The sequence below is a fragment of the Oryzias latipes genome, chromosome 4 (genome assembly GCF_053564925.1).
Source record: "Oryzias latipes strain Hd-rR chromosome 4, Olatipes_Hd-rR_3.1".
Taxonomy (NCBI): domain Eukaryota; kingdom Metazoa; phylum Chordata; class Actinopteri; order Beloniformes; family Adrianichthyidae; genus Oryzias; species Oryzias latipes.
In genome coordinates this window covers 35,175,684-35,201,107 of record NC_136240.1, presented here as the reverse complement: position 1 = coordinate 35,201,107, position 25,424 = coordinate 35,175,684, and the positions used below count along the sequence as shown (strand labels likewise).

The 25,424-nt window shown below is 38.8% G+C and overlaps 2 protein-coding genes across 5 annotated transcripts; one reads left to right on the top strand and one right to left on the bottom strand.

Moving 5' to 3' along the window:
- Nucleotides 1–297: 297 nt before the first annotated feature.
- rnf11b (ring finger protein 11b) lies at nucleotides 298–19,105 on the top strand. The gene is made up of 3 exons (XM_004068370.5): nucleotides 298–896; nucleotides 15,025–15,194; nucleotides 17,231–19,105. Exons 1-3 carry the CDS (start codon nucleotides 774–776, stop codon nucleotides 17,400–17,402), a joined length of 465 nt encoding a protein of 154 aa, XP_004068418.1. The 5' UTR covers nucleotides 298–773; the 3' UTR covers nucleotides 17,403–19,105.
- A 2,156-nt stretch (nucleotides 19,106–21,261) lies between these two features.
- Nucleotides 21,262–24,557, bottom strand: cdkn2c (cyclin-dependent kinase inhibitor 2C (p18, inhibits CDK4)). 4 transcript variants are annotated; one of them, XM_020702757.3, is made up of 4 exons: nucleotides 24,319–24,557; nucleotides 24,147–24,174; nucleotides 23,331–23,463; nucleotides 21,262–22,096 (listed from the first exon to the last, which is right to left on the bottom strand). In XM_020702757.3, exons 3-4 carry the CDS (start codon nucleotides 23,460–23,462, stop codon nucleotides 21,722–21,724), a joined length of 507 nt encoding a protein of 168 aa, XP_020558416.1. In that variant the 5' UTR covers nucleotide 23,463; nucleotides 24,147–24,174; nucleotides 24,319–24,557; the 3' UTR covers nucleotides 21,262–21,721. The 4 variants fall into 4 exon arrangements, with proteins under 4 accessions (XP_020558416.1, XP_020558418.1, XP_020558417.1 ...); XM_020702759.3 differs by having other exon boundaries at nucleotides 23,331–23,451; XM_020702758.3 differs by lacking the exon at nucleotides 24,147–24,174 and having other exon boundaries at nucleotides 24,319–24,456.
- Between the last annotated feature and the right edge of the window lie 867 nt (nucleotides 24,558–25,424).

Sequence of the window (25,424 nt, the reverse complement as noted above, 5' to 3'; positions counted from 1 at the left end):
TGCCACAATAAAATATTTGCAGAATAGGGCCTTGCTAAGCAAAGATCAGTGATGTAAAAATGCTTTAGATGTGTTAATATGTATTTACTATGCATAAATATATCAAATTCTAGTAGTTTGTTGATGAATCATTTAAATTTGGGCTCCAGGTTGTGTTTTACTGCTGTTTTGAGGATTTGTTTATCGGTTTAAGCTCTGTTTATATTTTCAGCATCGGACAAAGGGACTACAAACATGATTGGCTTACACACAGACCAGCTCTGACGTACATGAAAGCCCATTGGTTTAAATCTCTGAGGGGGCGTTCCCAAGTGTCGCTACGTCACCCTCTTTTGTCGTTACTCAGCAGCTGCCGTGAAATTGGAAAGTCCCTAACAGTTGAATAGGTTTCGGGCAGAAAATTGCGGTTGAGTCCGTCGCTCTTGAATGAGCACTTGTTATATTCGTTTGGCGTCGTTTTCAAATATGAGACTGGCGTCGCCTGTTTGAGCCGCGAGTTGGTTTCGAAGCGAACATTTATGCTCCCCGCCGAGTAGCTAGCGTAGCGGGCTAGCTCTTTGTAAGCTAGCAGCTAGCTCGGGGATGTGTTGTTGTTGTTGAGGCAGGCAGCCCTCCCGTCGTCTGGGAGAGGGGGGGTCCATCAGCTGTGCATGGAAATACGCCCTTTCGACGCCTTCCCAGACACTGATTCAATTCCGCGACAGGAACGGGGGGGATTTGGCTGTGGACAAGCGACGGAAATCGAAGGAAAGGTTCGATTCTAGAGGAAGGAGATGGGAAATTGTTTGAAATCTCCGACTTCTGATGATATTTCGTTGCTTCATGAATCCCAATCGGACCGGGCCAGCTACGGAGACGCTGCTGACTTCGACCAGGAGCCCCCGCCCCCTTATCAGGTAACTTTACATTTTAAACATTTATCGTAGCTTTCTGTCTTGCATCTTCGGGAGGAACAATCAGTGGCAGCACGACAAATGCCCAGATCCAGCATCATCCTCCGACTTATCCGTCCCCTCCTCCACGGCACTGAAACTAATCTAATCCGCTTTGTTTTATCCAGGGAGCTTGAAGTCATGTCGTCAGAAAAAACTAACTATGATGAACTTTTTTTGGTTTGTGGGTCATGATGAAGAGGCACACATGTGTGTGTTTGTCCCTTTAATGACTTTGTCCTCTGCTCCTCCAGTCAAGAACTTGTGGCGGACTAAGAGGCCTTGTTTCCCGCATTAGATCCTCCACAGCCACGCGGGGGGGGCAGCTGTTGGTGTAAATACATGTCTGTGTCAAACTCCTGTTTGGAGATGCCCTCCGTGATGGAAACGGTCTGTTCTTTAGTCAGAATGATAGACGTTTAAATACAGAAGAGTTGAGTCAAACTCTTTTAACTCAAAGTTAATCAAACTAATTATTTCTAAAATATTTGTGACTTATTCTAAGAAAAGCGGATGAATGTAAATGTTCTTGATGAGTTTTTCCCCCCATGATATAAATTCATAAAAGTGGATCACATGTGTTTAATTCTTTTGCTCTTATGTCATTTAACAGATCAAGTGGGATTTGGTTTAGTTATAGTCTGTGCTAAATGATTGTTATGGGTAAATCAGGGGGTGGAGGTGTAATTAGTTAAATTTAAGTTCACAAAGTAAATGTAAAGACCATTTTTGGCTTTAAAATATTCTGACATGTCCCATACATCCACACCTGCACTGACAGCTGCTGGGGTCCATATTTAACTCCTTAATGCCTATTAAACCCCTTAGTTACCTTCATTTAGCATCTGCTTGAAAAGCAAAAACATAAGGGAAAGGTTGGTGCTGCATCATGTGTCTCAAATATCCAAATGAAGAAAAGGCTGAAAAGACGGAAAAAAGAGACAAAACACTGAAGATAATACAATAGGAAAACCACATACCTTTCTATTTTGCATTTTATTTACAATAGACAACAAAAAGAGATGTTACATCTTCAGCCTGGATTAAAGACATAAACAGGAATCCTTCCATCTTATTTTTTTTTCTAATGAGGCTAAATGAGATTTGTAAACCCCGGTGACTTATTAAAGATAACAGGAAAAAAAATAAGAGAACAAAAGGAAATAAAGTTTATGAAGGGGTTGTCAATGCTGTCTTTATACAAAAAAAATGGGTTGTAACAGTAAAAAAAGAAATACCAGTAGTATCTAAATCTGTTCTCACAGGGGTGATAAATAAAATTCATTTGTGCAAGATTTGGTAAAAATTGTTTTCTTTTATTCTTCATTAATAAATCCATTTTCCCTCGTGAATATTTCTGAGACAATTCCAAACCAACCATCCAAAGTGGGTAGAACCTGACTCAGCCATCTTCCTGTACCAAAAATAACTGGAGTATAAATGGTACAAACCTCAGAGTCTGAGAGCAAAGCAGTATTGGAGTGTTGACAGCAGCACTTTGGGATGTCCTTCCCAGAAAATAAGATAATGGGGACTAATAAAAGGGACACACACTTAAATGTTCAAAAAAGAAGGAAGTTACACGGGAACAGAGCGAGGAAACGCGCTGCTCCCCGGCGGTAACCCATGCGCTTCACAGAAGCAGCACCAAGCAAACCAGCGTCTCAGCATCAGGTTTCTGTAAAAGCTGCATTTTCCATGCTTAAGTCCATTTCTCCTAGCCCATAAATGTACGTCAGAAGCCCTCGAGGAGCAGACTGTTGCAGCTTTGCAAAAGAAAATTAGTTTGACTAAAAACAATAATTGAGTAGATGCAAAGTCAGCTATAACGGACAGTGCTCAGGCAGCAGGTTGAATAAAGACATTTTCCCTTCCTGTTCTCAGTAGCACATCATAACTTTCCACATGTACCTTTATTTTAAGGTATAAGAGTCATTGCGTTTAGTGTGCATTTAGGTCAGCCAGCTGTGATATCACAGGAACACCTAAATAGTGCACAGTCAGTGGAAGAGCTCTCAGCCCTCCATTGTGTTGGGAAAGTCTTTAAACAGTGCAGTGTGTTCATACCAGCAGCCTTTCATAAGAGGGTTACGTCCTCCATGGAAGTTTCTCATAAAGGACTCTTTCAAACTTGCCAACGTCTCCCTTGTGACCACAGTAAAAAGCTCCTTCACGGCCCTAAACCTGCTGAAGAACATTTGTGTCTACTTAAAGTGGAGCGCGGCACACTGCATGGAGAAGCAGAGAACAACTGAACAATTGCCTTTTGAAACTGAAGTACTTTTTTTCCCATGATGCTGTAATGCAAGTAACCAAACAAGGTCCGCCATAAAAGACTCGGGGTCCTAACACACATAAATCAGTCGTGGGGTTGGAGTCTGTTCCATCTGTTATCAGGGGGGGTGAACACTAATGTTTGCACAATGTCAGTAACAGCAGATGACTGCATGTGAAATCTCTGCACAAGTGTGTCACTGATCTGCCTTGATGACCAGACGTCATTGTTTTGACCACAGCTCTGTTTACCTGTTGGGACTCACCTGTGAATCACAAAACACCTGGATCTCTGATATTTACCGAACGTTACCGGTTGTTATGCTGAGTTCTCCATTCAGCTGAAGTTTAATTAGCTAAAGTTACAATTTCATCTGTTTCATCTGTTATTTTATATCTTTTAAATAAAAAAGAAAACGGAGGTTTAAAGTTTATTGGCCAACATGTGTATAAAAAAATATCAGAATATTGAATAAATTGGCAAATATTGAATGCAGAACATTCCAAGTTTTTCAACTACAGGGAAGTCCATCATATAACACATGTAGCAAACTTGATGTGTGGATTTAATTATATATGAGGCCAAAAACCATTCCGAAAGCTTTTGCAGTGGTTTTTATTTCCATCAATTTTTATTTTGAAAGTTGATGGTTGGATAAGTTGATCTCGGCGGTGTAGCTGCGCTGACTTTGGGTGGATATGAACATTTAAAACCCAACATTTCATTTTGAAGGCAGGACATCTCTTGAACCGGTTTCAACCCATCATGAATGATTATTGTATTCCGTCTGAAGGTCTTTCTCGGTTGAAGATGATGGTTGGAGAAGAATATTAAGACGGGAGCAGATTTTTCCGTTTCATGTAGCAGACCCCTGTGTTTATCTTTAACCACAGCAGTCGTGTCTATAAGGAGACTTGAACTGTTTGCTCCTCCAGAGCATAACTTTAAAAAAAAAAATGACCTGAAGACATTGTTTGGATGGACTTTGTGTTGATGCCGAGTGTTTCAGCTCAGTGGGAGGAGTGACACGGCCAGAGGGAGGTCATTTCTGATTGGTGTGTGTGTGTTTCACAAACGTGTTGTGTGTTGAATGTCTGGATTTGACTAATGGTTGGTATAATAGGGGCTGACTCACTGTTGTGGGACTGAGCTGTGGGAGTGAAGGAGGCCTGGTGTGCTTGCATCACTGTGTGTGTGTAAATACCTGCTTCTGTGTCTGAATTTGTCTTGTGTGTTTGTGTTAATATTTGCATGTGTATATACATTTGGATTTCTTTTGTGAGTATTTGTATGTGTGTCTGTGACGTATACTAATATAGCTCTTTACTATCCTCACACATGCGCACACACATTTACACACTGATAGTGGTCCTGCTACCTAAAGGCCGTGCCACAGCCACTATGTACATTTTGCTCGTATTGCACGGATGAAAATTGGTCATACGTGAATATATGTAGAAAAAAATGATAAAAGTTTTGGTCTTCACATGAAATTTGTAATTTGTATCACGAGTGAACCACTGAAGAGATACGAATAAATTATTATTATTAATTCTGATACTTTATTTATCCCACAATGGGGAATTTCTTCTCCACATTTGACCCATCCCCTGGGGCAGGGGTCTCCCAAACCCCGAGCGGGGGCAGGCCCACTAGGTAATGTTAATTGCTCGCCAATATATAGTAATATATATTGATGTGGTAATTGCCCCAGTACCATTCATTCCAATCGAACCTTGGATTCCTGCATGGTAGCCTCTCACCTTACCAACCGAGCTACCCAGCCGCTGAGATTACGCAAAGAACACGTAAATCAACTTAGAACATGAACCGTGCATCATTATTGCGCTGTTATTATCTATCAATTAGTGATTTGTGCGTCAATTACTTAATATGAATTAATATGAATGCTGTATACGCAATATAAAAGTTAAAATTTGAAAAGTGGTTCATGCATGAAAAGTCTATTAGACAAATGTGAAACGGTCATGGAAAGACACAAATTTGTGTATGCATCCCACAAAAATCACGCACAATTGCGTAATATTTAGATAATAATTTCGTATAAACTACATAAAATACGAATAAACTGTGTAATTCTCAGCTGACCAAAAATTTTGAACAGCTCAAAACCAAATTCACGTAAAGAACCGTCGGGCGAAACCCTCAACGGACAAATGCGCACATCAACAAACCCAAGAAACACTTATGAATGACGTATATCACACATGTATAAGACTGATATTTCATACGTCCAAAATGTATGCAGTGGCTGTGTGACACGGCCTTAAAATTGGCGCCAACCTATAATCACCAGGAGTAATGTGGGGTTTAGCGTCTTAGGTAGAGGTAAGATCGGGCCTAAAAAATCCAGCCCAGCCCGACCCGACCCAGGCCCGCGGGCATTAAAGCCCAACCCAGCCCAACCAATTAACTTGATTTGCAGGCCCAAGCTCGAAGCAAACCCGAAATTTCAATTTATCCCATAGTATTTTTGTCAGAAAAAAAAAACAAGATTTCTTAAGGTTAAAATATCTACATATCTTTATGATCATGATAAATGCATTTGCACAACGAAATAACGTTGGAACACAGAATAAGAGGCCAGACGAAGTGAGTGAAAGAGAGATCTTGATGCGGACTCGCTTCATTACGCGGAGAAATACTGCGTCTGCACTTCCTGTTTAGTAGTTATATAGCAATGACCTTACAGTGCCTTCTCTGTTTTAACCAAATTATTTATTTATAACAAGTATTCCTTAGTTTAGTATCCACACCGTTTTAGTATACATTTTTATAAACATTTATTTATTAAAAAAGTCACACTTAGAGAGAAGCCCGACCCGACCCGAACGTAATGATTATCATTTTAGTCCCCGACCCGACGCGAATTTCGGGTCGGGTCGGGTTCTGACTCGGGCTTAAGATTTTACCTCTAGCCCAAGGACACTTCCACACATGGGCGGGCAGGTAATTGTTTTTAGTTGATGAAAATGTAGAGTAAGGTTAGGATTTTTTTCAAAGACGTTTTGTGTTTGCACCAGATTTTGGGCCCGTAGTGGCTCAGCTGGTTGAGCAGGTCGTCCAATGATCAAAGGGTCGGCGGTTTGATCCCTGCTCCCCCCAGTCAACTGTCATTGTATTCTTGGGCAAGACACTTCACCCTCCCTGCCTCCAGTGTGGCTCCACTGGTGTGAATGTGTCTGAATGTCCCAGTGATGCTCAGAGGGAGCGTAGGCGCCAACTGGCAGCCACGCCTCTTCCATCACCAAGTATGAATGAAGAATGGACACATTGGAAGAACTTTGAGCGTCTGGAAAAGGACAGATAAATCTAGTCTATTAATAGTATTATTATTATTGATGACATTTATTGGGACTTCCATCACCCACTGTGACTTTGTCTGAAACTGATTTTTAAACACTGTCACCCTTAATGTCAACCTTTATTTGTTTTTACAAAATTATAAGGAAATGTTCATCTGAAATGTAAACTGGTAAAAACGTTAGCTGGGATCTTTGTGTGTTTTTGAGAGACCTGAAGGCAAGCAGACAATCGTCTTCATGTTTTATTCTACAGTTTTAAAGAGCCCATGTCATTCTATTCTTAAGCCTTTTATAGGAAACAATATCCATGTATGGATAATGTTTCCTATAAAAGGATTAAGAACATTTAGGTAAATATTTTTACCTTTGGCACTAGAGCTGGTGTAATCAACAATTTCCTCGATTGATTCGATTTACCAGAGCCTGGATTGAATAGATTCTTTCAACTTCACTAAGTCAATTCGATTCACATTTGGATATATTTTTATAGAAATACAATAATAATCTATATCTGTTTTGAAAATATTCATTTTATTTTGCTACAGTTCACATACTGTAAAATGTATTAGTGAAAGAATAAGCCAATCAGGTTGTTAACACCGTGCAGCGTTACACAGTTTCTCAAACAGAGAACCTCCAACAAAAATGTGCAGATCATTATGGTCTGCCTCTCCTGATAATAACACCAGTGAAACATCAATCTCTGGTAACATATACCGCCTGTTAATGTTATGCAAACAGGCTCAGTATGTGGGAATCACCTGGTAGACTACTGGTTGTTTGTCTTTGAGTCGTAGCCTCTTCTTCCATCTCTTCTTCCATCCCTGCACTTATCCCTTATACATTTACATAGAAACATTCCACATACAACTTTTCTCGTGTAGCACGCTGCCAGACTACTTTTAGCGCTAAAGTGACGGAAAAATAACCGAGAGAAACCTGTCGATTTTCAAAACCAGGAATTTTCATAATAAAAGAACAATCAAACGTAGTCATTTTGCTCCCCTGACCAAACTTTACAGCTTTATTGATCGAAGGTGGAGCTGAGGGAATCTGGTTGTTTTTCAAAATAAAAGATTGTCAAGACTCAATAGAAGAAAACTGGCATAATTATTTCTTCCTCTGCCTGGTGCCAATTGATCGGCCCGGTGGTTTAGCACAAATGGTTACTTTTAAAATAATGTTTCCTTACAAGAGCCTGTGAGCATATAAAGCTCATTCAGTCAGCAATGTATGTTTACGTCGAATGAGCCTTAGCATTAGCCATCCTACGGGAAATTCCATTACACATTAGCATCTAGCTAGCTGACTTTGGTGCCGTTATGCTTTAAGTAGAAGGCATAAAAAAGGAAAGGCATAAAAGGCAGATCTCTACTTTTATGGAGGGATCAATTATTGCTTTATTAAGCTTGGATCGATTCAGATTGATTTTATCAGCCTTTCCCTATTTGGCACACAAAAGAATGATGTTTTAATGAAAGTTGGTTATTTTCCTCCCCGGAAGTAAAACGACTTGATCTCGTAGGCTCCGCCTTTCTGTCATTATGACGTCAACCTAGGGCTGGCCTCAGCAGCATGTCTGCGTCTCGCCCACAAAAACAAACAACATTCGAACTTTAACAAAGATGGTTGTTCATATTGTGCATATAAAACAAAAGCATTTAGCCGATCACTGCTAGCTCCACTGAGAAAGTGGGCGTGTGTGTTAGTCTGGGGGCGGTCCTGACAGTGCAAACTCTTCCTGGAAGGGGCGTTTCCCCACTTTGTGACATCACAATGTGAGAACCCCCTTGTTTTCGTGGATTGGGAGGGGCGGGTGATCAGAGAGCTGGTTTTTAGAGGAATACTCAAACGCATGAACAGTTAAAAATACCACTTTGGGGTTGTTTTTTGTTAACATAAAATGTTACAGGGGTACACATGTTTGTGATAAAACAGTCAGAATCTGATTATGACCGAATACATAACTGTTCTAAAAAATACTCTGATTGCTTCTGTTGAATAATGTGAGTTCCTGTTCGTTGCAGTGATCCTTGTTGTGTGCTGCCTCTGACACATTACCTACTTTTTTGTCCAAATATGGAGACAAAAGCTCCCTGTAGCAGAGGGGAGCGCTCCTCTTAAACAATCATTGTGCTGCCGGTCAGGGGGATAATCTGCCAGAATTACTTTTAAATGTGCATATTTTTTAGTTCTCAGCTACTGCTGTAATTGAACATTTATGAAAAGGTTCAAATTCACTGTTTATTTCTACGTTTAGAGCTCATCTAGTCTATTTATTTAATGAGAAAATTAGCATTTAGTGTGTCAGTTTCATGTGGTAATTCATGCAGTAAGCACATCCTGTAAAGCTACAGTTGAAACTACAAGTTTATATACACCACATAAAAACACATATGCTTTTGTTTCTCACCATCAGACATAAATTAAAAGTAAACTTCTGTTTTAGATCAATTACAATTAACAACATTATTTGTATTTGCAAAATAATGACACTAGGGTTTTTTATACACGTTCTTATTACTTTTCCTTAAAGTCAAAACTTTACATACATTTCATTATTTGCTACTATTGCCTTTTAAACTGCAGTACTTGATCCAAAGGTCTTGAATTTCCTTCCACAAGCTCCTCATAAGATTTTGTAGGAATTATGGCGCATTCGTCCTGACAGAACTGATGACACTGAGCCACGGTCATAGGTCGCCTTTTCAGCTCTGACCATAAATGTTCAATAGGATTAAGATCTGAGCTCTGTGATGCCCACTCCAAAACATTGACTCTGAATGATTAGAAGACCATCAACAGATAATCCAGTTATGATGGCTGATATTTACTTTCGCTAATGTATAGTATTGATAAAAATTACAAAAGCAAATGGACTAAAGTCTACTTTGGGGATGATGGCAGGAATAAAATGCTATAAAGTTGTGGTCCACCGTATGTAAATGATTCAATTGTTTGATTTTTCGACAGTCTCATTTTTAAACTGCATTTAACCCTAAAGCGAACAGATGCATTTCAAGTAAAGCCTGCACCTCCAGACAAAAGAGGAAACACTCCACCAAGAAGTGATTGTAGTCACTGTGGGTGTGGCCATAAACCACAAAGTGACTAGACGTGAGTGAATAGATTGCAACAGTTGAAACAAACAAAACACCACAGATTTGGCTCTTCTTTTTTTTTCCATTTAGTTTTTTAGAAAACACATATTTTCCCAGTATGGATGTGTTTGCAAAAATACAAAGTTGGATAAATCTAGAAGATGTCATTTATATTTTAAACATTAAAATAGACATGCTTTTTAAATTGTTTTTTAAACGAGTTTAAATCTTTTGTTTTGAGGTGATTTCACATCATATTTCCCCTGTGAATTACCGGTAAGTATGTGTAGCAATAATGTAGAAGTAATGTGTTACTAAAGACAGTCGCCTAGGTTACTATAAACTGTGGTGATTAATTCCAAATAAATTATATGAAGGTTTTCAAAACTTGAGCTCATTCATCAAACATCCACCCCTGGATTTACTGTAGTTAGAATTTATGGGACTTGTAGTACAATCAATCATAAAAACACAAATGGAATACAACAAAAGATGCAGTGTCAGGACTACACACGGTGAAAATCATAGAAAGCATTGATTTGATTGATTTCAAGCATTGTAGTCAAAGCAGTAAAGAATTTACACAGATTTATCAAACTCAATACAGAAATGTTGAAATGTATAGTTAAAGAATACAGAAAAAAAACAAAAAAGTCACTTAAATCACATTTTGTTTAATTAAAAACAGTGATCATTAACTAAAGTCAAGTAGATTTTGATTTATTACTTGAAAAGGAGCAGGAAGAAGTGAGTTTATATAATCCCACTTTACTGAGTTCATCATTTGATAGTTTGACAGTTTTTATAATCCGGTTCTGATCCAATAGATTATTTTCAAGTAACAAAATGATTGATTATCTTCAGAAAATATTCATTCCTGATTTCAGTAAACTGTAACCGTTATGTAATAATCTTTGATTATCATTAGAACACATGATCACAATGAACCAGTAATTATTGATACACATTGCAGATCAAGTAAAGAAAATCAATAGTTATTGATCATAATTCAAACATTTCTGTCATCATTATTACACATTACAATGTAACACTCATTGATTGTCATTAAAAGAGCTTTGATTATTTCACCACAATCAAGTTCACACATTTTTGGAAATAATTTGGAATTATCCAAACACTTATTGATGTGAAATCAGAGTTTCTTTATATCTTTTCTTGAATATTTGGACATTGAGCTCATCACTGAACCCGTCCAGAGTTTAGTTTCACACACCGACACACAGAAACTTTTCTTTGTGGTTCTTTTCAGTTTGATCTGGAAGTTTCTACATCCCCTCAGTTTTTAACCTTCGTTTTCTAAGAACTGTTTCTGGATATTGAATGGTAACGATTTCCCACTGACTGTATGGAAGTTTTTGGTGTAAAAATCCACAAGCTCATGCGGTTTTAAAGTAAATAGTTTGTGTGATCAAGATATCCGGCTTTATGTACAATTCTGATCAACAGAGAGGATGTAGTGAACTTTTAGAATTATTCCCTCAAATGTCTATACAGTTTGTCAAATATGGTAATATTAAGGAGCAGTACAATAAATATTTACTGTTGTATTCTAATAAATGTTTAGATTTATTTATGATTGAAATACTTTTTGAGACTTTAGTATGTGTCGAGTTATTTCTTTTCATTTTCATTTTCAGAAATGTGTCTGATGTGAGGCTTCCAACTTAGTTTGTCATCGATTAAAACCCCCTTTAGAATTTGATTTCTGTAACACAGAAATTTTAATTGTATTAATTATTTTAATGAAGAGCTTGGTATTGAAGTAGTTACCAAAAACACCACTTTGGTTTTATCTAGGTTCAAAGATACTTTGTTGTAATCTATCCCTGATTTATTTTGTTTAACTCCGTGTTTTCCTCATTGATAAGTTCCCTATGGTTGTCTGTAGAATAGAATATGTTTGTGTCATCAGCAAATAATGAGTTTCATAAGCTTTGAAACATTGAATATATATTTATGTAAATATTGAATAGTAGAGGTCCCATGATTGATCCGTGTGGGACACCACAACATATCTCTACGGTTTCTGATGTAAATTCATCAATTCTTGACAAATTGTTTTCTTCCTGTTAGATAGCTTTTGACTCAAGTTAGTGCTAGTCCTCTTATCCCAGACACTTCCAGTTTGTCAAGTAGGATGATTGAGAGTCAAATGCGTTTTTAAACCATTAAATATTCCAACTGCATATTTCGTCCACAGCAGAGGTGCTCACACTTTTTCGGCATGTGAGCTACTTTTGAGTCGACAATGTCTTGAAGATCTATCTGTGTGTGTGTGTGTGTGTGTGTGTGTGTGTGTGTGTGCGTGTGTGTGTGCATGTGTGCGTGTGTCTGCGTGCGTGTGTGGTTGTTCGCTGTGGTCTTCTGCCGGGGACTTGACGTGCCGCAGGACAGAAAGCGACTTTCTGATGACAGACAGAATTTGGGCTCAGTGAATGTAAACACGCATGTGCAGTGACGTATGTATTAGAAGATGTCCAATTGGCCGTTCTGCATGTCAATCAAGTCCCGTACTTCTCGTGAGGATTTTGATTGGCCTGTGGATTTTTTTAGAAGTACATTTTTTTTGTTATTTATCTTTGCTGGCCTGCGATTTACCGTATTTTCCGGACTATAAGTCGCCCTTTTTTTCATAGTTTGGCAAGGGGTGCGACTTATACTCCGCAGCGACTTATATTAGAAATAAATTGAAATAAATACATCGTTAACCCTCCTGTTATGTTCATTTGTGAGGAACAGAGATGATGTTACTGGGTCAATTTGATGTATGAGGTATGTTAAGTGTTAAGAGTATGTTAAGTGACTCAGAGAATCAGCAAACTTTTTTTTTACAGTAAGATCTTGAAGGCTAACAACATAATATTCTATTTTCCAATGATTTCATAGATTCAGAAATGCAATAAAATGACAACTGTTTCTACAAAAACAGGATGAAAACAGAGAATTAGTTGGACAATGATGCTTCATGAAAGGAATAAATAAATAAGTTTGAGAAAAAATTACTGTGAAATTATTAGATAAACAGTCTGCTATGATTGTGTCATATAAGGTTGTGAAAGTTAAAATGCGACTTATAGTCCAGTGCGACTTATCTGTGTTTTTTTCTACTTTATAATGCATTTTTGAGCTGGTGCGACTTATACTCCGGTGCGACTTATAGTCCGGAAAATACGGTGCCCTCATGTCGTTGAAGATCGATCGGTCGATCCCGATCGACGTAATGAGCAGCCCTGGTCCACAGCATCAATGACAGCCAATGAGGTTGATCGGTTTTCTCTAAAACCATATTGGTTTTCATTTATAATGTTATATTTATCAATAAATGTAACCAATTTATCATTAAATATTTTTTCTAGAATTTTTGAGGATTGTGCATTAGTTAGTTAGTTTTTTACACTCACTATGTGTCATTTTAGTAATTGTGTCCAATCCTGCAATGAGATTTTCACCCTTAATCCTTCAAAATCTGCCCTTTGTCATCCGTTCAGTTTTAATCTGATTCCTTTGTTCCTTTTTAGCGGTTTAGCTGCTGTTATTTTGCTTTTTCATTTCACAAAATAAATCACTTTTTTTTGTAATGTTCCTGCAGATGAGACGCCCTCAGGTCTGGAAAACTGTAACTGGTGGAAAATGCATTTCTGTATTAATGCCCAAACAGTTGATCAAATCCTATCCCGTGATCTGCGTGCGGGAAAAACGGCGTCTTCAGAGTTTTGAACATCATCAGATTTCTCATCCTTTCCGATTCCAGATTTTTGTTTGAAACCATTTTTTAATCGGCCGCTGTAGCAGATATCTTTAAATTACAGAACCAAATACTTTGGTTCCAGTCGACGATGACCTTAGTTTCTGCAGAATTGTTTGGATATATTTCCAGGGGTTGACATAGCCCAGAAATTTGCACTGGCCCACAGGGCCAGTAGTTTTTGAAACTTACTGGCCCTGCCTGAAAGTTACTGGCCCGACACCGCGCATAGCGGGACCCGCCGCTCCGCAGGTGCTTGCAACTTTAGGGGGGTCCGGGGGCATGCCCCCCCGGAAACTTTTAATATGGTGCAATTTGGTGCATTCTGGTGACATCACTTATTTCTACACTTTTCAATGACTGAAAATAGACCATATCAAATTTAAATCTGCTCTAGTCTGTTTCAGATGTTTTGAAGAGAGCACTGCAGTGTAGTAGTTAACACTAGTTCAGAAGTTTTCATGGTGCTTTTAACGGCAAATATCGCAATAAATCATAAACCTTAAATGTGTTAAAACAATCTAATGGCAGCTTGAACCATTTAACGAATCAAATAAATCCCTTAATGCATTTGACCAATCGGATGGACGCCTTCACATTGTTGACCAATCAGATGGAGCCCTGTTATGTTAGATGTTTGTAACCTATGTCAACGTGGGTCATTTGGAGTATAATTTTTAAACTGGGAATGGTTATTTGGTTATTTTGCTGTTTGTTTATATACCGCAAATTATATCGTTATCGCAATTTTAATCTCTGATATCGCATATCGCGAGTTTTCCTCATATTGTGCAGGTCTAACTGAGATCATTCAGCTAACTAGAAATACTTACTGCTTACAGTGTTGTAAAGAAAAACTAAATTAAGTAGTTTAACATTCTACTGCATTAGAGTCTGAGATTCAGGTATTTGGAGTTGCCTTTAATTCTTTGACATTCAGCTTAAAGCTTAGTGCATACAGTTTCATCTTCAATGCATTCATTAAATATCTTGCTGTCCATACTACTAATTATACCCACTACTCCATCTAACATATTCCTTTCTATTCCTGCCATGTCTTCCACATCTCTGACATGCTTCAGTCTCTCTTCAGTGACGGTGTCGGATTTATAATCAAATGTAATAATAACCCACTGGCTTGTGCCTTCGTTGTTGCTGTTTAACATTGTTTTGTATTGAATTGTTACATTCAATAAAGTTTGAAAAAAAAAAGTAGTGAGCGCGTGCCGCGTGGTGCTCGGCAGTGAAAGCCGCGCGCGCGCAGGCGGGAGAGAAGGAGAAGTGATCAAAGGTTTCCCATAGAAACCCTTGAAGTCTGATCGCAGGACTAGCAGAAAAACTACATTATGAAGACGAGGTAAATCTACACGTTTTCGCAAAATTTACTTTATTGAAAAAGGTGAAGAATGTATAAACCGTTAGATATTTTAGTGGCCCGAGCGGACAAGTGAAAGTAAAGTCTTGTGGTCCGTACTGCTCGAAAAACAGGACCGGGCCAGCGGACAAATGGCTATGTCGAGCCCTGATTTCCCATAATTCCCTTGTGGCCAGGCTTTTGGACCACCTTTATATTCTAACCATACAACTGTTGATTACCCTTAAAAATGCTCCCGTTTGCCTGCAGGAGCAGATCCATGTGCCCGTTTACCACCCGACGCCCAGCCAGGCCCGACTGGCCACTCAGCTCACAGAGGAGGAGCAGGTTCGCATCGCCCAACGCATCGGGCTCATCCAGCACCTGCCGAAGGGCGTCTACGATCCGGGCCGGGACGGATCCGAGAAGAAAATCAGAGAGTAAGTCAAAGAGTTGACTGTGTGGGAGATGCAGACATGAACGGTACTCGACAGATCCCCGGCTGTTACGAACTCATAGTTTTTTGTTTTCTGCAATGGAGTAGAACAAATAAAGTTATGCTTCAAAACTCCAGATTGACTCGATGATCCCTGAACTACAGACATGTTCAGATCCTAAAGAACCACAACTCCTGTGCAAACTGCTGTTAAACATGTAGCAAGTACAAATAAATTGTTCAAATTGTATAAAAATAGAAATATTTCTGCATATGTATACACATTAAAAGACAATGAAGTTCAAACAGGGGATTTCTCAGGTCTTTTGCTGGTCTTTCTGGGAGGTGTCCTTTTAAGTAGGTCAGAGGTTGACCTGAGATGCCCTCTGCTGGTCTGACGTCCCAAAAGGAGATAAGTGTGCCATCACATCACTCTGCCTGAGAGTTTATCTTCCAGACTTACTTTTAAAGTCCTTTTGATGAGAAACAGGCGTTAGGAAGGTGAAGCATCGTTATTATTTCTCATTCGAAGATGGTTTTTTTTAGATCTCCTATCTGGTTTCCAACCAGGGCTTTGTTCTAAGAATGTGGCTAAACAGAGCCTGAGCCTAAAAAGAAACACAGAGTTAGTTTATTATTTTATTTAACTTGTCCTGTCCAACAGCTGAGCAGACAGATGAGAGCTGAAGGCCTCTCGTGTTGGACAGATTTTACGGTAACAACAGGGGTTATGAATCTTCTGTCACATTAGGTGTATATTTGAATAAACCCCTTTTGTAATTTAGGCTAAACTTTATTTATATTAAATATGTTTGTAAGCAAGTTGCTGGTATGATGGCCAGGAACCGCCATTGCAGCAAAAAAAGAAAAGCAACTGCAAATAAAAAAGGAAATGCGAATTAAAAATAAATGCTGCAAATAATAACCGCCATGACTGCAAACAAGAAAAGCCACAATGGAAGTGAATGGGGGGGTTGTTTTGCCGGTTTCACCTCTGTGTCTGCCTGCAGCTAGCAGCCCGTGGGCTTGCAGAGTCTGATAAGATCTTTAGTCTTTGCTCGGAGTTTTGCACTTTGTTGACGGTCCCTTGGCAGCTGGTTCACTACCATGTCTCCATTTACTGCTGGAAGAGAACAATTCTTGTTAATCTTTTTTCTTTTGAAATGCATTTGTAGTTCACTCTGTGTTGATACAAAATACACCTGCAGGCTAAAAACATTAGCTGGAAGCTCCTCCCACATGCGGCCGCTCAGGAACTCTTCCATTGTGGCTTTTCTTGTTTGCATTTCTTTCTTTCTTTGCATCGTTTTTGTTTTTTCTGCTGTGATGGCGGTTATTATTTGCAGTTTTATTTTTTATTTGCATTTCCTTTTTTTTTTTACATTTGCTATTCCTGTTTCTGCTGCAGTGGCGGTTCTCGGCCACCGTATGCTGGATGTTTATGATCATTACTGTCAGGTTTAGAAGTAATGAAAATCTAAAAGGGGCGGGGCCTGTCCACACACACTCAAATGTTATAAACATACCTGTTGGCTCCTAAAAGGTTCACATCAACATGGACACATTATAACTAATGTTCACACACGCAGAGTTCGCTGTCATCTTCATCCAGGAGAACTGTGAATCCATCACAAACACGCTAACGGAGCAAGAAAACACGCCATCGTCGGTGACACTGTGATGTCATGGTTTGTGGTCGACACATAAAATTACTTCAAACATGATTTAATGAGGAAAATGTTGATGGTTTATTAAAAACAAATGCATTTAAATTGTTCAAACACAATGCATTGTGGTCCATATTCCCCAATCTAGTGAGCATCTATGCACACTGGATTTTGCAGAGACTTCTGGGATAGCTGGGAACTCCCTGGGCAGAAATAACATGACTCCTTTAATGTTTGAAGTCATCAATCAATACTTGCTGCATCTTTATTTAAGGTTATCTTTCCTTTTATTAAAAGGAAGTGTTTTTTTTATTATGGATTGGGATTCATTGTGGACGGAATGGTCCTGAAAAGCGTGGGTTTTCTTCCACAGGTGTGTCATCTGCATGATGGACTTTGTTTATGGAGATCCCATCCGGTTCCTGCCCTGCATGCACACCTACCACATGGACTGCATAGACGACTGGCTGATGAGGTCCTTCACCTGCCCGTCCTGCATGGAGCCCGTGGACGCTGCTCTGCTGTCGTCTTATGAGACCAACTGATGATACAAACACGCGACTTCCACCTTTCAAAATCATATCCCGGATTAGTAATACGGTGGCGTGAAACCGTGTAGGTAACTCTGCCTGTGAGAGCGTGAATGGATGGGAAGTGCTGGACTGTGGTGCGTTTGTGTGGGTGTCTGCGCTGCTCCTCAGCGGGCCTGCTGGACAGGACTGGACCTGAGAAAAGGACTGAAGAGATGAAGGCCAACATTGGATTTGAGGTCAGTGGGTGTACAGGAAGACTGACAGCGACGTCAAGCAGACGGACGGTTGGGAACTCCCTGCGGTCTCCTTTTAAATATGCCATACATGCACACACGAGCTCACTTTACTTTCTGCCTGCTGTTGGAAAAGAGGGGGCTCTTCACACCTCCATGATTACATTGTGGGCTGGTTTTCTATTTTATTTTTTTCCTTCTTTATTCACTTTACTTTAATGAAATTAGACACTGGAAAAAAACAGCCGGTAAAATGTTTTCCAGTTTGTTCAATTAGCTGCAAAAAGTGCAAAGACGCAAACAGGAGTCCTTCTTCTTCTCTGTTGACGTACCATAGGACTCTTTGGCTTCAGTGAACTGGTCACGACTTGTCTTTTTGTACAGATGGTTCCTGTAAAAAGTAGTGATTGTGGCTTATAAAAGCTGTTTTTTCCTTTGGTTTGCCTGTCATCATAAGGGCTCTTTCCCACCGCTGTTTACCAACAACACAAGGAAGACAGGAACCACAGTCCTGTCGCTGTCGGCTCTATTGACCCCAAAACAAGTTTGTCCCTCCAGTTCCTTTAGTTCTCCCAATGAGGGGGGAACAAACCCAGGTGATGCAGAGATTCTAGAAACTATTCAAAAGGTAATCAAAGGTAAAATACCATGACATACTTAGCAGTAATACTTCTATGTTTTTCTGTTTTTATCATGTACAACAATTCATTTTTCTGTTTTTATTTCCATCAAACGACCTTCATCTCAGTGATTTCATTAACTTTCTCTCCATTTGACTACGAAAGCACAACATCAGTGAGTCACTTAGCAGGTTGGCTGTCAGCACCTTAATTTTTATACAGTACTTTAATATTTTTCTTTTTTTGGTAACAAGATTGATCTTCATGGCCTTAGGTTCTCCATGAGAGCTGCTGAACATCTTTTAAAAAACAAGACGTGGGTTTGAGAGCACAAGTGCCATTGAGCTGTCAGCAGTCCTCATGAGCAACAAACACTAATCAGCTGTCTGAATTTTTGGGTTTGGATCAGCGCCCTCTATTGTCGTTTACCTACATCTTGCAAGAATTGTTTTTTGTTTTTAGCAACATGAGGAAAGTTTTCATCTCTGTTCTCATGTGTCACACTTCCTCCTCTGTCTTCATGGCTGCTCACATAGTAACGCTGCACACTGAGAAAACTTTACTCTCATCTCCTTTATTTTTCAAACAATGACTTTGCTAAAAGTAAAAAGTTCCTCACAGGATATTGAGGTCTCTGCTTGTGACTCTGCGTTCAAAGAGGTCTTTTATTTTGAAATCAAACGGGGGAAAAATGTTTCATTGTGCAGAATTTTTCTTTTTGCTCTTCTAGAATAGAAACAGTTTCCCATGCGAGTCCGGTATGTGTGACGTGTCTGAGTGCTTGTATATCTGTTCCCTGTTTGTAAACTAAATATGCATATGCTCTGTACTAAAGGAAATAAATAGACATTGCAAAAAACAACACGTGTCATTTTAGTCATGTGAACAGAAAGAAAAAGGAAGAAGTCAGTTTTTAATGTCAGTTTTATAGTGCAGGCTATTTGATCCATATTCTCACAGTTTAAGGTTTATCTTGCAATATTTTACAAGCTAAAGGTTATCTAATTTATTTTAAAATAAATAGTTTCACTTTAGATTGACATATTTAAGCAGCAAAACACATGTAGGAATGCTTTTAAAAAGATATCCAGTCAAGAGAGGGAAACAAACGAGTTATTTTGTGTTTTTGGTTCATATTTAAACGTAAATATACATATTAGACAGTATTTTACAGTTTGAATTAACAAGAAAAGCATATCTCAACCTTTAATCATGGGGTTATACTGACTTATGAAGGACTTCGTTTGCATCAGTTTACCAATAGCAACACACGTGAAAACCTGCCTCTGGTTTTCTTCCGTTCGATGAACTGACATATATTCAGCGTGTCATGAGTTCTGGAAACTTCAGCACAAATATGACAATATTGGCCTGTTTGGTTCTTACCGTTCTGAACTGAAACAGTCATACTTGGACAGAAACAACGTGATGGTATCAAAATGAGAAATGTCAAATGTAAGAAGACATCCGTCTGATAGTCTACACAACATGCAGTGCTGTGGTGTTTACCATAAATATGCAAATAGTGTGAAAAACATTGACTTTTGTGTCTATTATACTGAACATGTGCAAAGAAGTAAAGGCTTTTTTTGGGCTGAAGGTTTAATAGAATCTTTAAAAATCTTACTGGTTTAAAAACACACTGAAAGAAAGTCTTCATGTTGACCTTAAAAAGGAAACTAAATGTTTGGTTTGTTGCTTTTTAATCTGTGAGTGCAATCAAAGGTTATGTGTACCTGAAATTATCTTCAAAAAAACAAAGATTACTAAGTTTCAGACAACGTGTTTCTCCAGTTAAAATAAAAAAAACACAAGATTGTAAAACAGTGTAGTTTAGGTTAGAAAATCAATGCCATAAATTAAGAAAAAAATGCCCTTTTAGGTCTAATTCTTCAGTTTAATCTCCTTCATAATATCTGTTTCTAGTGACCGATGCTTTTGGATGAACACCAAATGACTTCAACTATTTTCTCTCCCGCCGAAGGAAAGTCCCGTTCTTTCTCTTCCATTACTGTCACTCTTCCTCTATCCTGCAGCTCTCCTGACAACTTTTTTAAACAAAAAACTCGAATTTAGATTTTTTTTCTCCAATGACTTTATCTTATTAATGTAATGAATGCAATGTTTTTGCTTATAAAATCGCGTTTGTGCCAGAGTTGATGTGCTTCCGACGAGTATTCTAGTTTACAAGTTTCAGTAAACGCATCATCGGTTGGGATGACAGTGACATCAGTTTGAAGGATCACTTCAAATCGATAACTGGAGACCTATCTCGTTACTTAATAAAGTTTTGAGAAAAAAAAGTTAGAAGGATCAGTTTGAAGTTGCGTGTTTGACTTTTTTTTATTATTTAAGGTCGTCCCGCTTTGTTCCGACAAAGACAGTTGAACGAAGCCGTGAAATGAGAGCAGACGAAGCGCCTCCTTAAACCTCCGGCCTTGAGGAAGTAGGTCCCGATCGCGCTTGGAGCAGCAGATGATCCGGCGCGTGAACTCCCGCGCCTCCAGTTATGGAGCCGAAGTGCGTCGTCAGCGCTTTCTGTGAAGGTGTTGGGAGACGGGCTGATGTGATGATGCCGAAGGAAAGCGGGGACTGTGGGGAGAGGCTGGAGCGAAGGGCTGCCCTCTGGAGCTGCAACATTAAGGGAAAAGGCCCAAACTATTTTAGCTACTTTAGAGTTCAGGCGGACACGCCAGCTTCTGCTTTTTACAGAGGAAGCTTGTTACGGTGGCCTAATGCAGCCATTTTGCGGCTTGAGAGCTTTTTAACGTTCAGGGACACAAAGTGTTTCCACATCCAAGCTCCCACTGCAACGTTTCTGATTGCAAGTTTGTCCTAAAATTCACCCTGGCGCCTTATTTATCATTTGAAAAATAAAGATACAACTCATCCATTCATGAAACACACCTATAGAGTCTTAAATTGATGCATTTAAATGATGGTTATTTCACAGTAATCACAGACTACATGCTTTTGAGTCACTCTATTGTAAAATCTTTTAATGTGAAGTCGCAGGAAAACTTGTTTTTTGAGACAAAAAACGGAAAGCGCAAAAAAGGAGCTAATAGTTAAATTACTTGCATTTGAAACAATTAGAAATCAACTTTTTTTCAAGTAAAACAATTCAGTCAAATTTATTTAGTTAAGCCTAAACAATTTTACACAAACACAACCATCATTGCTTTACCTCGGTGTACAAACAAACCAAAAAATAGTGTAATGCTTCTTCATTAAAAAATTAAATTGTACATCACAGCGTTATGTTGTTTTTAACTTTATATATCAAGTTTAAGCAATGTAGAAACAGAAATGTAGCTTTAAAATGAATGAAAGAATCCTCCTAAATGCTGTTAGTAATCTAGGGCGGCAGGTGAAGTTCAGGATGACCAGAGTTTAGCTTCTAGAAGCTACAATTGTCACATGTGAGATTATTTCTAGGAAAGACGTTTGATTTTTATGCACTAACATCCGTTTCCTTTTACTCTGAAATGGGATTCTCACGCAGGTGAGCCGAGATCAGTTCAGCGGCCTCCTTTCTCTTGAAGTCGTGCGCGAGCTGCCAGGGGGAGGAGCCTTGAGCGTTGGGCGCGCGTGGATTGGCCGTGAGTCCAATCAGCAGTCGGACCACCTCCAGGTGTCCCTCCCGCGCGGCCAGGTGCAGCGGCAGGTTCCCTCTGTCGTCCACGACATTCACATCTGCACTGTGCCTAATTAACACTCTGACGGTGTCCACGAAACCCTCGCGCGCCGCGTCGTGGGTCACGGTGAGCTTTAAAACCGGGTCGCGCGCGTTGGGGTCCGCGCCCGCGTGCAGGAGAGCCTCCACGATCCCACTGTGCGCGAGCTGAACAACCTGAGGGGCAAAAATCCAACTAAAGATGAAACCTAGAACTTGGTGGCATGAATCAGCAGACCTGAAGGCCGCGACCTGCGCCTAAGGCCTTCCTGCTGTTATAGCTGACAATCATTTTAGACTCATAAACGTGCAGTGTCGGCACAACATATAGGCCTCTAAAGGCATTAATATAAGTCTTTTGAATCAGTAAAGTTTAAAAGTATATTACCAATTGCACTATGCATAAAAATAACTTGCCTTTTGTATAAAATAAGTTAATTTAGTTTATAATCTAACTTTAAATAGTTTTTGTTTAGTGAAACCTGCCCGTGTTTAAAGGAAACTAACTGCGCATGTGTAAACTGCACATTAGCGCTTAATACGACTGGTAGTTTGACCCTTTTGGGTCAAGTTTCTGCCATATATAATTTATTTTGGAGCGTCATTTTAATTGACACGTCCTGTTTTTGAAAGCTCGAGTTTGTTTGCGCGCATGCGCGCGCTGCCAAAGGCCTCCTGTGTTGGACATATTTTACCGTTACAACAGGGGGTTATGAACCTGGTTTAACACACGCACGTGCACGCACGCGCCCATTCTTTCTTCCTCCTCATCTCATGGGTCACTGTCTTCGTCTTCAATGCATATGTTTTATTAATATAAATACAAAAATATGCTAAAATTTTCTTATTTTTCTCTTAAACTCTTTTACAATTTATTTTTGTATATATTCTTTCAAAAGGTGTATTTGTTAATTACTGTGTGTACATACTTGTGCCAAACTCCATGCTACTGCGACAAGGAAATTTCACGTTCGTGGGATTAATAAACAAATCTAATCTAAACATCATTCAAATAAAGGGGCACTTATGAGGTTTAGTTCTAACACGGATAACTGAAAATAGACTTTACTGAATGCAAATCTGTTCAAGAATAATAATGAATGTAGAGATTTTACAAAAAAATGTTATCAATTAGAAGTGAAAACAATACATAAGAACACAAGAAAATAAAATTTTGCTGAAGAAGCACTGATTTATTTATAAAATATTTTCAACAATCTGTTTCAGAAAAACCTAAACAAACTTGTTAAAACTATTAAAAAGGGACAAAAGCAGTAGGCCTCACATCCTGTTTAAGGAAGTCACTCATGCTTTGTAGCTTTGTAGTTCCATAGCAATAACAGCAAGAAAATGTGAGAAAAATTCGACAAAATTTACGTTTCAGACGATTCTGGTTAATTTTTTTACCGACCTGAAGTGCACTTCTGTTGAATCTATTTGGCCCATTGACTTTAGCCCCTTGCTGTAGCAGCTCCAGCACATGTGACAGCTCCCCTCTGGCTGAGGCACCGCAAAGCTCATCCTGCAAAAACCTGGAGGCCATTCTTGTCAAAAAGTGAAAATAGTTGGTGGTTAAAAAACGACAGAAAACTGGAAATAAAACGAAAAACTGAATTTGGAGCAGATGTCTGATGCAGCTCAGTGCCGCTAATGGGTCTGAGCCTACGGCACCTCCTACGTTCAATGGCAGAGCTCGCACTTTGTTTTACTTGGAAAAAAATAAAGATAGCTTTTCTTTTGTTAGAAAGTCTCTTTTTTCAATAAACAATTATATATAATATATTACTATAAATTAACAAATTAGATTTGATCTTTTAGGCTGGAAAGCAGCAAATTATTTTATTTGTGTCCAAATTAAAATACCCATTAAGGTTAATGCTTTTATGGGCAGCATCTCTATTATAGTGTGCAGCTAGAAATATATTTTCTTTTTTTGGGGGGGGGGAGATTGTTTAATTCATTTTTCTCTAATATATTTGGTCCAAAACTAGGAAAATATAACCAAAAACGCAGCATTTTATTTATGTAAAGCATATTTAGTGTGCAACCAATTTTACTTTGTTTCATAAAGTAGAACCAGAACAAAATAAATGATAATTATTGTCATGAGCCGCTTTTTAGAGTTGAAGCGGACGTTTTCAGTGCGCAAAACTCTAAAAACTAAAGCCGATTCAGAAAATGCGTCACATTATTTATGCGCCGAAGCAGAAATAGAAACTAGACTCACATCAAACTGGACTCGAACCATGTCGTTCCTGAAGAAATGCGTCCCGTTTTAATGATCAATTCGGTAACAATAATAAAAAAAAACGATAAAAAAATAAAAATAAAAGAAATGGTTAGTCTGACCGATTGAACGCCACAACATGGCTAGCTATTCAAATATATGATGTCATTACCTGTCCCTTCCCGCTCATTTTTCAACACTCCAGAATGTAAACATGGGCGCGTGCACACTCGGCCGTGAATTGATCGATGCGCAGCATCAAAGAGGTCTCGTTCAACAGCGGCCGTTCATTTCTAGAAACACCCCTTCGGGTTTCCGTTTCTCTATGACTACAATTCGGAATCAGCTGCAAACGCCGCCTTCACCCCTGAGAAAAACAAGCCTTCTAAATGGAAAAGGAAGTCAATGTTTGATGCTTTCGCATGGAGCGATAACAACACGAGCGTTTTTGAAATTCGTCGCCTAAAAAATGAGGTGATTTGATTGGACAAAACAAAAATGCCCGGCGGAACTTTTTTTATTTAAACGGAACAAAAAAACGTTGAAAAATGCGCCGCACGTGCTTCTAATACGGACGTGTCAGTCCATGAAGTCGCAGCAGCCAGCATCCTCACAAATTTAAAATTTAATTTGATTTATTTGTAAATATGTAAATCTAATTTGTTTTAGCGGTGTTTTTTTTCTGGCAGTCCTCGTGTGTGCATCAGTTTTTGCTTCCCCCGCCCGCCCCCTGCTGATAAAAGAAGATTAAAATAAATGCCAGAAACATCCAGATAAACTAAGAACAGCGTGTCGCGTTTATTTATTTCAAATTGGAATTAACATTTTGAATTATTTAAACAAACACCTACAAAGACAGTTTGGTTGTGATAATATTTAAAGGCTTCAGGGTGTGGTGTGTCGACACAGTGGGGAGTGCAAACAGTTATTTAACATTAGGAGTAACTATAAGATCAGATAGATAGCACCATCTTCTTGCTTTAAAAAGAATATGATCTAATTTCTGAAAATGGGTTGACATGTGATATTTATTTTTTTATTGCTCGACATAAACCAAATAAATCTAACTGTTTTGTAGATGTTGCGCAAGAGTTGCAACATCTCTTTTGATGATTAATACAAAAAAATCACAGAGAACAACACAGAACTAACAAAGTAATCATTTTCAAAAACTGTAAAATCAGGAAATCTTTAACTGCTTTTCAAAAGTTTACATGGTCTTTTATTTAAAAATACCAGGCCTGGTGTCACGGTCAGATAAGGAGAGGTGATGGGTGA

Excerpts from the sequence above, each read along its gene's own strand:
- rnf11b (XM_004068370.5), top strand. The coding sequence starts at position 774 with ATGGGAAATTGTTTGAAATCTCCGACTTCTGATGATATTTCGTTGCTT. Across the intron at positions 897-15,024 it reads AGCCCCCGCCCCCTTATCAG|GAGCAGATCCATGTGCCCGT; the intron begins GTAACTTTACAT and ends GTTTGCCTGCAG. Across the intron at positions 15,195-17,230 it reads TCCGAGAAGAAAATCAGAGA|GTGTGTCATCTGCATGATGG; the intron begins GTAAGTCAAAGA and ends TTTCTTCCACAG.
- cdkn2c (XM_020702757.3), bottom strand. The coding sequence starts at position 23,462 with ATGGCCTCCAGGTTTTTGCAGGATGAGCTTTGCGGTGCCTCAGCCAGA. Across the intron at positions 22,097-23,330 it reads TCAACAGAAGTGCACTTCAG|GTTGTTCAGCTCGCGCACAG; the intron begins GTCGGTAAAAAA and ends TTTGCCCCTCAG.